This window comes from Thamnophis elegans, chromosome 2 (genome assembly GCF_009769535.1).
Source record: "Thamnophis elegans isolate rThaEle1 chromosome 2, rThaEle1.pri, whole genome shotgun sequence".
NCBI classification, from domain to species: domain Eukaryota; kingdom Metazoa; phylum Chordata; class Lepidosauria; order Squamata; family Colubridae; genus Thamnophis; species Thamnophis elegans.
In genome coordinates, this window is record NC_045542.1 from 173,153,018 (window position 1) to 173,168,474 (window position 15,457).

At 44.8% G+C, this 15,457-nt stretch overlaps 1 protein-coding gene across 1 annotated transcript in view; it reads right to left on the reverse strand.

The window, feature by feature from the left end:
• The window catches only part of LOC116503330 (zinc finger protein 493-like), a 32,242-nt gene extending 19,924 nt beyond the window's left edge, over positions 1–12,318 (reverse strand). Inside the window, exons 1-4 of the mRNA XM_032209679.1 lie at positions 12,215–12,318; positions 11,255–11,852; positions 10,892–10,981; positions 8,685–8,814 (exon numbers count right to left, since the gene is read on the reverse strand). Of these exons, the coding sequence (XP_032065570.1) occupies positions 8,685–8,814; positions 10,892–10,981; positions 11,255–11,662 (628 nt within the window). The 5' untranslated portion in view covers positions 11,663–11,852; positions 12,215–12,318. The remainder of the gene's footprint in view (positions 1–8,684; positions 8,815–10,891; positions 10,982–11,254; positions 11,853–12,214) is intronic.
• Positions 12,319–15,457: the final 3,139 nt, after the last annotated feature.

Genomic DNA, 15,457 nt, shown 5'->3' on the forward strand with positions numbered 1-15,457 from the left:
ACTCAGTGCAGTGCCGGCTGTGGTCCCGGCCTACTCACACATACACACACATACAATCAGTCAATCCCCACAAACAAGTTAAAAACAACGGAACAGCAATATCATCAATAAAAAGTGGGAACATTCAATCAATCACAGTCATACCAAACACTCCCCATACAATTTAAAATTATAAAAGCTGCACAGAAGAGCGAAATTTGCTCAAAATTGGTCCGATATAGAAAAGGAAAATTGATGTCCAGGTCCTCCCTCGCAAGGGGCCCAAGGTCCAAAAAAGTTGGGAGAACAGTATGGTAGAAACAACTGGAGGAGGAGACACACTTCCCAAACGCATCCTTCTTGTCCAATGCCCTCTCTAATATTTCATGTGAATTTGATTCTATGCCTGTTTATACAACCAAACATTGTATTAGCTTTTTTGGCTGCTGCTGCACAGAGATGACTCATGTTCAAGTGATCATCATTCAGACTTCCAAGGTCCCTCTCACAGTTACGATTTTTGAGCCAGGTTTCATGTAATCTGTTTTTCTGCCCAGGGGTAAAACTTTACTTTTCTACAGATTAAATTTCACTTTGTTAGATTCATCCTTTTCTCATATGGATCAGAAAGGAACAATATCCATACACATAAAAATCTATAGACATTTTGGGTCAGAAGTTAAAATGCAGTACTACAAGCTAATTACCAACAGCTCGTGATTGATTCAGCCTATAATGAGGACCCAGATTTCTTGGGACAATATGCTGACTTTGTAAACTGTTCAAATACTGCTATAAAGCTTTGTGGCGTGGTTGATAAGTCTGAAGTGGAATTGCTATTGTTAGATACTTTCTCCCGAGCGTGGATCCTTTTATGAGAAGTAAGATTACCATTCTGAGCAAAGGTCTTTCCACATTCCATGCATTTGTATGGCTTCTCTCCTGTGTGGATTCTGTTATGAGAAGTTAGAGCATTGCTCTTAGTAAATGTCTTTCCACACTCCATGCATTTAAATGGTTTCTCTTCTGAGTGGATCTTTTTATGGGAAGCAAGATAACGGCTTTGAGCAAAGGTCTTTCCGCACTCCGTGCATTTAAATGTCTTCTCCCTTGTGTGGATCATCTTATGGGAAATAAGATTACATGTTCGAGCAAAGGTCTTTCCACACTCCATACATTTATATGGCTTCTCCCCTGTGTGGATCACATGATGGGAAATAAGACTACTTTTTTGAGTAAAGGTTTCTCCACACTCCATACATTTATATGGCTTCTCCCCTGTGTGTATCATCTTATGGGAAATAAGATGACAACGTTGAGCAAAGGTCTTTCCACAATCCATGCATTTAAATGGCTTTTCCCCTGTGTGAATCTTTTTGTGGATAGCAAGTCTATTGCTCAGAGCAAAGGTTTTTCCACACTCCATGCATTTATATGGTTTCTCCCCAGTGTGGATCCTTTTGTGGCTTCTAAGTACACTGCTCAAAGCAAAGGTCTTTCCACACTCCATGCATTTAAATGGCTTTTCCCCTGTGTGGTTCTTTTTGTGGATAGTAAGTTCATTGCTACGAGTAAAGGTTTTCCCACACTGCATACATTTATATGGTTTCTCTCCCATGTGTCTCTTTTTGTGGATAGTAAGTTCATAGATACGAGTAAAGGTTTTACCACATTGCATGCATTCAAATGGTTTCTCCCCTGTGTGGATCATTTTATGGGAAATAAGATGACCACGCTGAGCAAAGGTCTTTCCACACTCCATGCATTTAAATGGCTTTTGCCCTGTGTGGATCATTTTGTGGTACCTAAGTCCATTGCTATGAGTAAAGGTTTTCCCACACTCCATGCATTTATATGGTTTTTCTCCTGTGTGGATCATTTTGTGGATTCTAAGTCCATTGCTACGAGTAAAGGTTTTCCCACACTCCATACATTTATATGGTTTTTCTCCTGTGTGGATAATTTTATGGGTGATAAGATTACCGCCACTACTGAACCTGTTACCATACTCTCTGCATTTGTATAGCTCCTTCACAGTATGAATCCTTTCATCTGAAGTAAGTTGCTTGCTTGTTCTAAAATGTTTTCCAGTTTCTAAACATTTATAAGGGTCCTTTTTTGTGTGAATCAGTTTTTGAGATGTAAGGATGTTATTTCCAAGAGGATGAATGAATGTCCCATTGTAATTTTTTCCATTGTGTCTTATAGCATCTTCTCCTTTGTTTTGGGTTAAATAGTGTTCGCTTACATGTAATTTATCTTTGATTAGCTTCACACTTTTCCCAATAATTTTTTTCCTTATTTTCTCTTCTTGGGTAAGAAAGTCTTGCATCGGAGCATCAGTAGAAGGTAATCTTTCATTATTCCTATTATTTCTCTCATGGCTTTCTAATTCCATTCGAATTCCAAATGTCTCCGTTCCATCTTTAGCATTGGTCATTTGGAACAGTTCACAGGAATCTTGATTCTCCTTCCCATTATTACCTTCAAAGCAAAAGAGAAATGAAAACGATAACAAAGTTAGAGAAAAAGATCAAACTGTAGAAAGTAAAAAAAAATTCTTCTGAATTTTTCCAAAATTCCATTATGTTTATTTTGCATGTCTACAGTGGTGTGACATAGACGTGGTGATTTCTACATTCATGATTCATGAAATCCTTGAAAATATCTAGAAAATATGTCAGCCCTGGAAGCCATTTTTTCTTTGAAGCTTCAGAGCTGCCACATTTAGTGCCTGGGAAAATGGGAGAGTGGAGTTACAAGCAGTTGGTGGAGAATTAGCCATAACATCATTCCATACACTCGGCTGTAACTGGATGAGAGTGACTCCAGTTCACTCTCCAGGGGTTGTCTCCAGTAGGCATGGTGAAATGATTGGGCCATTTGATAGACTTCTGGGTGCAGGGGATGGATTTTTGACTTTCTTTTGGGTGGGGACAAACCTGGAACTTTCAGATTCGGGTTTCTCCCAGATGTGCCAATATGACATCTCTAGTAAAATGAAACTTTGAGGAATTGATAGCCTTGGAGTCTTCCTTTGTTTGGAGTGTTACTTGGAACGCTGATATTAATCAAATCTCCTTTAAAAACTTTAACAAGCTCCCCGAATGCCGGGCCGCTGTCCGGGGTCCTGAGAGTCGACCCGTTACTTGAGCGGTGTGAATAGTCAGGGAAGATGGAGCAGATGGATTCTGGCTCAGCCTACCTTCACCTTCCCAGATAAGAGTGTGATGATGGCATCTTTGCACTCCGCCTGGGATGAAGTACGATCCTGCCTCCCCCAGCAGGTCCAATGCACCAAAGTGTTAGCTCCTGCTTGAACCAGTCTGCCGCAGCAACTGGAGCCGTCGGGCTTGGCAAAACCAGCCACACCCTCTCATCAGCCAGTCTTCATGCTGCCATCAGCCAAACTGATACCCCTTGCTGGGTTTTCAACCCCGGCCGGGGGTAGATGCAGTGCTAGTGGGTGCTGGCCGCAAAACTGCAGCCAGCATTGGCTCTGCCGGCCACAACCCCTGCAGGTCCGTCATCGGCTCCAACGACTGCACCCACTGCCGCACTGCCACCAAAGTTCATGGCAACTTTTGATGGAACCCTGTGGAAGTTGGCATGCTTCTTCAATCGGATCTGGGTGTCAAGCCTGAATTTTGTTAGATTGTGGGTTTGGTTGTATCCAGGTTATTCATATTAATTCAGTTTGTCACATTTGGGAGCTGAAAGGGGGGAGAGCTGGGGGGAGTTTCAGCCAAACAACAGAACTGGCCAATGAGCCAGCCTTGTTCCAACAGCTGGCTGGTCAGAGGAAGTCGCCAAGCAACCAGTTCTCATCCCAGTTGGACAATCTGACATTGTTTTGAAAAATTGAGAAAATCCTATTTGTAGTCACATGGAAAGCCCAGGAACTTTCAGTACTGGCTTTCCGCTAGTTAGTGCCAAAATGGTGTATCTAAATAAATTTGTTCTTTGAGGAAATGGAATGTCTCGGAGTTCATTTTATGATGGATGCATTATTTGAAACCTAACACTGGGCTTACATCGACCATTATGGAGACCAGTACCAAACTGCCCATGACCTGATCTCAGCCATCGGTGATGGGATAAACGAAGGAGAAGAGGCATTATGGACCGGCCAGCTATACGATGAGGGTGCTGCCGATGCTGATTTTCATCCAATTGCTCTGGGGCAGATTTGGGGACACAGACGGTAGGCAGGAGACTGAGACACAAACCAAGACTATGAAGCAGGCAGGCTGCTCCCCTAAAGAGTTTGTCTGGGAGTTCTGGAGAATAGCTGGGAAACTTAGGCACTGGCCTGAATCACTCCTCGTTCATTATTTTAAGGAAGCCACAGACCCAGAACTTAGAAAGGCTTGTGACATCAGGGGGGTGCCAGACTGACTGCAGGATTGGTATACTATAGTTGTGACAATGGATCGAGAAATCAATCCCTATCTGAAGCCCATTCAGGAGATACTGCCCAGGAGAGTCCTATGGCACTGAGCCCTGGCGAAGCCAGCACAGCTGCCACCTTCCAAGCGGGCAACAATGGTAAAGTGCTTCAGATATGGCCAACTGGCACACCAGGCATCTGAGTGCCAAGCTCCCACCCCGGCCTCCCTCAGAAACATGGGGAAGGCGATTCCTCCTTCCACAGATGGAGAGAAACCTCCAGCCAGAGACCCTCCTCCCAGGGCCGCCAGCAGAAGCAGTGGTGAAGACAACCCAATGGTAAGTGAAGCCATTTGCCCCTTGGCTGCCAAAGTCATAGTAGTGCCAGAAACCGAGGAACAGGGTAACGTTGAGGCCATGATAGACACCAGTTGCACCAGGTGTCTGATCAGTCTCCCGATCATCAAGCAGCTAGGAACAAAGATGACGTCCCTAGTTCACCCCATACGCTTCGAGCAAGTAGATGGGACCCTGCTAGCCACCAAACTCATTAGACTGGAAATGGGATGTAACCAAGAGCTCATCTGATTTGTAGTAGCCCCCAAGATAACTGAATCGGTCATATTGGGACATGCTTGCTAGACAAGTGGGGCCCAACCATCACGTGGGAAGACGGCTACCATAAAATAAAGATAGGCATCAGCCCCTTACCACCAAACAGCTGCCAACAGATGAAAAGCCCCAGGTCCCCAGAGAGTACCAGGACCTGGCCAACATGTTTAGTGAGGAAGACTACAATGTCCTCCCTGCTCATCACCCAACTGACTGCGTGATCCAGTTCAAGCCAGGAGCTAAACTTCCAAAACCAAAGATCTATTCTATGACCCAAAGTGAAATGGCCAAACTGAAGGAATACATTGATGCCAATCTAGCCAGGGGTTTCATTCAACTGGCAAATGCCACAGTAGCAGGCCCTGTGCTATTTAAAGAGAAGATGGGGGGGGGGGATGAGGATTTGTGTGGATTTTCACGGAATTAATGCTATGTGCGTGGAGAACACCTATCCCAGTGTTGGCAAATCTTTTTAGACATTGAACGGCAATGGGCAATTTGGGAGAAAGAAGCCTTCAGAGTTTGCTGGGCGCTCCTCTCTTGGAGACACTTCCTAAAAGGAGCCAAGGTGCCTTTTGAGGTCTGGACTGACCATAAGAACCTCAAAGCCTTAAAACTGCCCCGGGAACTTTCCCTCAAACAAGTCCACTGGGCACAATACTTTCGACGATTTAATTTTGAGCTCAAATACATCCCAGGGGGAAAGAACCTGTTGGCCAATGCACTATCAAGGAAACCCCAATTCGATAGCCAGCGAGAAAAAATAATCCACACCATCATTCCCACCCTGCAAAGTGTGGCGCAAGCCATTACCAGGGGCCAGGCCAGATGCAGAGACATGCCCTCAGAGGAGAAACTGACAGCTGAACTAAAAGCGGCATTTCTAACAGATCAATGGTTTGCTGAGATTCAAGAGATTTTAACCATGAGAGAAGGACTAGCGTGGAAAGGATCCAAGCTCTATGTCCCCAGCGGGCTTGAAACTGCAAGTCCTACAATGTAGCCATGATTCGCAGCTGGCCGGCCACTTTGGATTCCTAAAGACTCTCCACCTGGCTCAGAGGCATTTTTGGTGGCCAAAGATGAAGGCAGATGTGGAAGACTACATGAAGAGTTGCGCTACTTGTGCTACTATAAACATGAGACCAAGGAAACCTCCTGGGCTGCTCCAACTAGTAGCTGAGCTCAGCCAAATCTGGGAAGATATTGCCATGGACTTTATAGTAAAACTCCCAGAGAGTAGGGGAAACACCGTGATCTGGATTGTCATTGATCTGTTCTCTAAGCAAACCCACTTTACTGCTTGTTCAGGACTGCTATCAGCCAAAAAGCTGGCCAAGATGTTAATCAAACAGATCTACTGGCTACACGGAGTGCCACAATGAGTGATTTCAGACAGGAGAGTCCAATTCACTGCAAATTTTGGAGAGAGTTCCTGGGGTCCATTGGATCATCCCAAGGACTTTGCTCGGCTTTTCATCCAAGTACGAACGGCGCCACGGAACATGCCAATGCAATGATGGAACAATACATCAAATTTTACGTGGATTACCAGCAAAAGAACTGGACAGACCTACTACCTTTCACGGAAGTGGCTTACAACAATGCTGTGCACAGCAGCACGGGACTGACCCCTTTCTAGATCACCACCAACATGGAGTTTGTCCCCATGTTTGAACTGCCAAGAGAACAACCCTCTTCCATGATCCTAGCTGAATGGAGGAGCCATTAAAGAAGGGTTGGGAAAACACCAAAAACACATCAGTTCAAGCTTAATACCGCAGAAGCAGCTCCTCCCAAACCAATTGTTGTACAGGGTGAAACCCATTATGAAGTTAAAAAAAAGGATTATAGACTACATAGAGGTAGATTACAATATCTGGTTCATTGGAAAGGATACCCTTTATCAGAAGCTACATGGGTTAAGAGTTGGGATATAAACACTGATACTATAGTGCATGGCTCCTCAAATTACGGCCTATGGGCCACATGCATTTATAACTTTTGGAGGCAAGCTGTTCCACTAATTAATTGTTGTAACTGTCAGGAAATTTCTCCTTAGTTCTAAGTTGCTCCTTGATTAATTTCCACCCATTGCTTCTTGTTCTACCCTCAGGTGCTTTGGAGAATAGATGACTCCCACTTCTTTGTGACAACCCCTGAGATATTCGAACACTACTATTGTCAACTTGTAAAGTGTTGCCATGACTACTATCAAGTGGCATAGAGAAGGGAGGAAAATTCCATGCATACTTTTGGCTAGAGTCAGGTCTCATATTCTTGCAGCTGCGCATATCCATAACCTGCCGTAGCATCCTGTTGGTGAATGTGAGTTATGACCAAGGGAGAGGGGAGGGGACACAGGGGTAAAGTTCAGACGCCATTAAGTGTAAATCAGTTTTGGCTCAGCAGGAGTACACCCCAGAATGTTGATCCTAATAAATGAATTACTTTTGAACTTTGTCTCGAGGCTCGTAAATTAATTAGGTCATTTTCTGGGAACTTCAGAACTATCATATCACACTTTTCTTTTCATTAAACTAGACATAATGCCCAGTTCCTCCAACCGTTCTTCATATGTTTTAGCCTCCAGTTCCCTAATCATTTTGGTTGCTCTTCTCTACACTCTTTCCAGAGTCTCAACATCTTTTTTACATCGTGGCAACCAAAACTGATGTAGTATTCCAGGTGTGGCCTTACCAAGGCATTATAATATGGCATTAACACTTCTGGGCCTAAAACAGAGCCTTGGGCTACCCCATTGAATACTTCGCTCTGTGTACATGCAGTTCCATTGATGACTACATGTTGAATGTGGTTGATCAGCCAGTTACAAATCCATCTGGTGGTGATCCAAGCAAGTCTTTGGAAATGAAAAGGCCTTCTCTCTATTTCCAAAGCCTTTTGCCTCGGATCTTGTGCAGGCCTTGGTTAGAAGAGATCAGAGGCCGAACATACCATAGTGCAAGATAACACAAGACCAGTAATGCAAGATTTCACACTACTGATCTCACCTGACCTTTTACTACTTTAGCCCTATCTTTTCTGCAAATGCACCAAAGCAGGCAAAGGAACTGATGGCTCTCTACATCATCACAGAGTAAGTCTTCGTAAGGTGGGATGGGGGAATAGGTAGGGCGAATGTTGCAGCGCCTCTACTGTCATTAGTAAACTGTGGATGGCCATCGTGCTGCAACATTTGTAATTTCAGGACTGGGTATAAAGTAGAGGGGGTGGGGGATCATAGCTTCGAATGCTCATTAAGTGAACTGTCATAACTCGGGGATCACCTGTACCCTAGGAAGCTCTGAGTCACACTTCATGAGGCCTTTGCTCTTCAATTGTATTAGGAGAATGCTCTTCCATGACCTGAGAGTGAAAGTTCTCACACAATTTTGGGAGATTTCAGAGGACAAATGACAACACATTCTTCTCACATGACCTCCAGAGCACACATAAAAACACACACTATTTTTCTCAGCCTCCACAGATAAGTTCAAATAGAAATGGAAGAATACAGATAAGAAATGGGCCAAAAGCATCTAAGCAAAGAGACATTGACTCTTTCCTTCCTTGGAGTACCAGAAGGCCAGATACTTTCCTTTCCCTTTCCAGGAGACGATATCTGATTCGTGATTTTTTAATAAAAAGTAGCTATAATCTGTCTTCTTGAACTCTATGATTAGGGACTAGAAAACTCTTACCCAGAGAGACCAGGTTCCTATGGTTTTCAAGCATGACTTCCGAATGCAGCGCTTTCTGGTCAGGATCCAGCTGAGACCATTCCTCCTCAGAGAAATACACAGCCACCTCCTTGAAGGACACAAAACTCTCCTGAACACGAAAAAAAGAACAGGTGGGTTTGCAAGATCTGTTGAACTTAATCAATGATTTGGACAAGGGGATAGAAGGGGAACTCATCAAATTTGCGGACAAGATCAAATTGATAGGAATAACAACACTCCAGAAAATAAACTTGAGATATAGAAGTGTCAACAGATTGGGCCCCATCTAAAATGAAAAACAACGTTGATTAATGTTATGATCTACATTTAGGAAGGAAAAACCAAATGCTTGGGCATAGAATACATGAGTGGTGACTAACCTTTTTGTTGGCAAGAGGCCAAAGCGTGAACGCACTACCCAAAATGCAACCCCTCCCTCCCACACCCCGTATGGATTCCAGATTGGTGCAGCAAACCTTCCAGGTTTCCCAAAACGGGGTAGGGGTGCGCGTGCATGCAAACACCTAAAATGCAATGTGACCCCACCCGCAAATGAACCCCACCATGCATGTGCAAACGCATCCCATACATGCGTCATCGCCCTGCACATGCGTGGCAGAAACCAAAAAGCAGCTGCTGGCAGGAGGCGCATGCACATGCATGGTGGAGCTAGGCTCAGGCGACGGTGGGCATGCCCACAGAGAGGGCCCTGTGTGCCACCTGTTCCATAGGTGATACCTGGCTCAACATTAGTATGTACCACAGGGGTCTTGGAGTTCTAGTGGACAATCACTTAAACATGAGCCAGCAGTATGCTATAGGTGCCAAAAAACCCCACACAGAATCATAGGCTGCATTAAGAGTGGAACAGAATCAAGATCACATGAAGTGTTAGAACCACTTTGGTTGCCAGATGTAAAAAAGATCTTGAGACTCTAGAAAGAATACAAAGAAGACCAACCAAAATAATTAGGGTCCTGGAGGCTAAAACATATGAAAAACGGTTGCTAGAATTGGGTATGTCTAGTTATTAGTGACATAATAGCAGTGTTGCAATATGTAAGGGCTGCCACGAAGAAGAGGAGCCCTACCTGTTCTCCAAAGCACCTGAAGGCAGGACAAAAAGTAATGGATGGAAGCCAATCAGGGAGAGAAGTAACCTACAACTAAAGAGAAATTTCCTGACCGTGTGAACAATTCATCAGCGGAATGACTTGCCTCCAGAAGTTGTGCATTTTCCAATACTGTTTAATGTTTAAGACGAAATTGGACAGTCATTTATATGAAATGGTATAGGGCTTCCTGTCTGGGAAAGAGTTTGGACTAGAAGACCTCTGAGATCCCTACCAATTCTGTTATTCTTCTCCATTGTTCCTAAATTCCCAAAGCAAAGTTATGCACTAATTTAAGTGGCTGTGCTTCACACAAGTCCTAATTTTAGTTTTAAAAAATGGACAATTCTGAAAATTTGTTTGACTGAAGAAATATTTCGGGCAAGTTTGATTCTGCAGAACTTACATTGCTTCACAGTAACCCCACATCTGAATCAACTGATCTATCACTCTGTCAATTACTTATTGATCTAGTAGTCTGAGCCATTGGCTGAATGGGAAAAAAGAAAGAAGAGAAAATTCTCTGTGAAGGTTGTTTTTCAGCCTTTGCAAATTGGGAATGTTTGATCTCCTAATCCAGGAACAAATTAGAGGTTTGGAAATTATTTTGTAGCCCAAAATATTGTAATTACCTCCTCTATGTGGCCATTCACTTTCCATTTTAAAATTCCACTTTATTTTTTAATACGATTTGCTTATTTTTTAAGCTACCAGTTATAAACAAGGCTTTTTAAAAATAGTAATGTATTTATTTTTCATTAGCACTGCACAATTCCAAGCCAAAGAGTGTCAAAACGAATGGGTCTCTAGCAGTTCTTGCCACTGTGATGTGTTTATTCCTAATTCTTGAAGGAATTTTTTAAAAATTCCTTCTTGTAAATGCAAAATTGATGAACAAGATAACCAGAGGAAGCTATGCTGGTTGAATCCGCTATTCTGCTGTCCGTGTTGTGGAAGAAAACAAAAATAATCCAGGCCAAACAAGAGGGGAAAATAGAAGGAGAGAGCATTCTGCACACTCACTTCACTTTCTGAAAGCAAGAATACAAATCTAATAACTTTTCCCTTTCTTACTTGATTTGGATGTTCAACTGCTGTTAGCTCCTGACAGGGATTTGATGGATTCTTCTTTCCCTCGGGATCTCTGATCTCCACAGTGCAGCACTTCAAATAGGAGGAAGGAAAAAAGAAGCAGAATTAATGTACTTCACACGAAATAAAATCATATGAAATGGAAAGTGGATTCCTATATTCAGAACACAACCTCAAAGCCTCCAATATCCATCAGTGTGGTTGAGTGAGAAAAGAATGGAACAATGTCCTACAAGAATTGGTGGAACATCGCCACATATTATGAATGCCAGAGAAGTTTGGGAAGGAGGGGTGAAGATTAAAACATATTCTTTATTCCCTTCTGAGCTCCCTAAAGCCTCTCACCTGCAATTGGACCTTCCGCTCCTTCTGCTCCTCCGACTGGCTCAGGAGGAAGCCTTCTGCCAGGGCCACCGCCTGGGAGCTGGTCTCTGCTCCACACTCCCGCACCCAGCTCTCCATCTCTGGGGGTAGGATAGCCAGGAGTTGCTCCAGAACCACCAGGTCCAGCATCTGGGCTTTGGTGTGCTTTTCTGGTCTCAGCCATCGCCTACTAAAGTCATGGAGTCGGCTGCAAAATCCTCGAGGACCTTCAGCCTCCCAGTGTTGGATAAAGTTCCAGGGCTGAACTTCGGAAGGGCGGATGGTTTCCTCCTCCTGGATCTTCTCCCTAGTTTCTGTCCCCCCCTTCCCAGGCTGAGCAGCTGAAGGGCCTTTTCCGCTTCCCTCCTTGGCAAAAGGTTGTTTCTCCATCCTTTCTCTGTCCTGCAGAGCAACTCCAGATGGGTCCAAGGACTCTGGTGGGTCTCCAGATGCCTTTTCCTTCAGGGGACCATTTCTGGTGCCCCAGGACGGATCCCTGCAAGTTCTTCCGCTCCTTTTTCTTTTGCCCAAGAGAAACTTTTGGCTTGCAAAGACTTCAAATGGCTTCGAGTTTCTGTATCTGAGATAGAAAGAAAAAGAAAAGCCAAGAATTAGAAAGTGGAATTCAGCCACTGAACAACCTTCACCCAACCTGCCCGGAGCCCCCAGTGGGTCATTCCAGCGCAGGGCAGGATGGGGCCCTCGAGGAGCTTAGTGCGAATCCTGCCTCCTCCCCGCCCGGCTTCTCTCCTCTCCTGCCGACCCGACTCTCCCCCCCCCCCCCCTCGGGCTCTTCCCCGGATCCCCCCCCGCCTTCCCCGCTTCCCCTGCAGAGAGAGGGCGGCTTGGGAACATGGGACCCGAGATTTAAGCCGGAGGAGGGCGGGGTGCGGGTGTCTCCGTCCTCCGCCTCCATTTGCCCGGGAAGAGCCCCCAACTCACCCGGGCCACGTCTGGATCTCCTCCCGCAGCCTCTCCGCCTCCTGCGGAGCCCCAGGGGTTAAAGAGAGCGAGTGCGGCGTCCTAGAGCGGTAAGAGTTTGTGACGTCACTCCCTTCGCAGCCTCCTTTGGAAAGCCCGCCGTGACCTTCGCCCTCCAGCGGGCCAATGGGGAAGCACGGGGATTTTACTTGTCTTGGCAGAGGCTGCCCCCTGGTGGCTTTGGCGCAAACTGGCAGGATTGTAGAAAGGGCGGGAAAGAGGAGCACGTCTGAGGGGAAGGGAGAGGGCGGGGATGATGGGCCTGGGAGTAGGAGGAAAGGCCCTCTCGCAATGTCTCCCTGTCAGACAAAGGCTTCAACCTCTCCACAGGCAGCAATTTCTCCATCTTCCCCTCCTTTCTGTCCAGGAACTGTTTGTGGAGAATTGAAGAACTATCTCTCTGGAGGATTTGAAGTTGCCTCCCTCAAGAGCAGCCGCTTTGAAGGCTGGGCAGATTGCAGAAGGCCTCAAAAGGGTCCAAATCCCGTCAGAGACGGTGCTGTGAAATAAGACTACTTTTTTTAGCAAAGGGTTTTCCACACCATGCTTTTAGGTGGCGCAGTGGTTAGAGTGCAGCACTGCAGGCTACTTCAGCTGACTGCAGTTCTGCAGTTCGGCTGTTCAAATCTCACCGGCTCAAGGTTGACTCAGCCTTCCATCCTTCCGAGGTGGGTAAAATGAGGACCCGTATTGTTGGGGGCAATATGCTGATTCTGTAAACCGCTTAGAGAGGGCTGAAAGCCCTATGAAGCGGTATATAAGTCTAACTGCTATTTTAAATGGTTTCTCTCCTGAGTGGATCCTTTTACGGGTGATAAGAGTCCTACCACTTCTGAAGCTCTCTCTGCATTTGCAATAGCTCCTCCCCAGTGTGGATCCTTTCACGGGAAGTACGCTAAGTTCTAAAAAGTTTTCCGGACTCCAAACATTCATTACGGTCCTTTTTTGTGAGAATCGCTTTTTGAGATGTAGGGAAGTTATTTCCAAGAGAAAGAATGAATGTCCTGTTGTAGTTTTGTCTGTTGTGTCTTATAGCATTTTCTCTTCTTTTTTTGGAAGGTGGTTGGAAGAAATGTCCTTCTGGGTTCGGCTCCAAGTGGGGGGGAAAAGACACTGGAAACATGGAGGCTGCTTGGAAAGATGGTTTTAATGGTGGACAGGACCACATGGCTTGAGTCCTGAACAGAAAAGGTGATCACATGCTTCAATATTGGTGGAGAAGGAGAGAAGTGGGATTGAGATGCTGAGTCCCTGGTTTTATGTCCCCTCTGGCCTTTGATCTTGAGCTTGTATTCTGATTGGTTGTCAGACTCCCATGGGACCATGCAGGGGCAACTCTCTAGGCTGTGTTTTGAATCCAGGTTGGGTTGAATTCTCAGATGCCATGTGGTGAGTTGGGTAAAGGGCCAATATTATCATGCCTTAATCCCATCCCCTGGAGTTGAAGGGGAGAACTCTTTATTATGTAAAGGGACTGGCTTGGCCTTTTTAATGGCCCATTGACAAAGTGGGTGGGGGCAGGAAGCTATTCTCTCTTCAAAACATGTCTCTTCCTTTTCACATCCAGGGAAATATAATATTCTGCCATTTCAATATTTCCTGGGATATTTCATTTTTCTGGGAGAGGACTGGGTGATAACTTTTCACAGGGTTAAATAGTATTCATTTCCAGGGCCTCCCTGGAAAACACAGTGTGTGTCTTGCGGTTGTTCAGAACTTTGGTCTTAAGTGGATGAAGATGGACACAGGCAAGGAAGCCGCCATTAGGGAAATGATTGATTTTTATTGATTTCTTTAATACACAGTTGTCCTTTTCAATTTAGTTCAGTCTCACTGGCTCATTGTTCATTCAGTCTTTTAATCTTTCTCAGGTCGGTAAAAGGAGGACCCAGATTGCTGGAGACAATATGCTGACTTTGTAAACTGTTGAGTTGAACTATGGACTGCCAAGCAGCATTTGAAAAACTGAAAAAAACTCTTCAGCTGAACCTGTATTAAAACACCCAGACCCAGAGAAAGCATTTGTAATCCAGGCTGATGCCAGTGATGTGGCAGTTGGTACTGTTGTAGGAAGTTAAAACCCAGCCCTCTCACAGAAAAATGAAATATCCTAGGAAATATTGAAAAGGCAGAATATTTCCCTGGATGTGAAAATGGAGAAACATGAGAGAATAGCTCCCTGCAACTTCCTGCCCCCACCCCCTTTGTCAATGTGCCATTAAAACGTGAGCTAGTCCACTTTACATAATAAAGAGTTCTCCCCTTCAGCTCCAGGTGATGGAATCAAGGCATGCTAGTACCAGCCTTTACCCAACTCACCACATGGCATCTGAGAACTCAATCAAACCTGGATTCAAAACACAGCATAGAGAATTGCCCCTGCATGGCCCCATGGGAATCTGACAACCAATCAGAATACAAGATCAAGATCAAAGGCCAGAGAGGGCATAAAACCAGGGGTCTCAGTCCCGCTTCTCTCCTTCTGCACCAACATTGAAGCATGTGATCACCTTTTCTGTTCAGGACTCAAGCCATGTGGTACTGTCCACCATTAAACCATCTTTGCAAGCAGCCTCCATGTCTCCAGTATCTTTTTCCCCACTTGGAGCCGAACCCAGAAGGACATTTCTTCCATCACTGTTTTAATCAAATGAATGAAAGAGACAAATTACAACCATGTCCCCACACCACTAGGAAGTTAACTGAAACTTATTTCATTATGCTGTTTCTTTAGTATAGTTGATGGGAGGGGGGAATAGACAGGAGTAGGATTGTGGAATGTATTGTTTTCATTTTTTTCTAGAAGACCAAGGTCATCTTTTCTCTTCGCACTTTTATACCTGACTGGAAGCAGCTGGGTGGAGACGCCAGTGAGGAAGAAGAAGATTGGATCATGTGATGGATTGTGGGTGTGGGGACAAGATCATGAACTTTTAACTGGGTGGAATTCTGATGTCATTTCCAGAATTGGGATTAACACAGATGTGCTAAGATGTCTGCTTTATTAAATTGGAACTTTAAAGATCGTTTTGCCTTGAACTCTGATTTAATTCTACATGATACTTGGAACACTGACAGATGGATAAGGAGTGACATAATAGCAGTATTCCAGTACTTGAGAGGCTTCCACAAAGTAGAAGGCATCAATTTATTTTTCAAAGCATCAGAGGACAGGACAAGAAGCAATGCAGATGAACTAAGCAA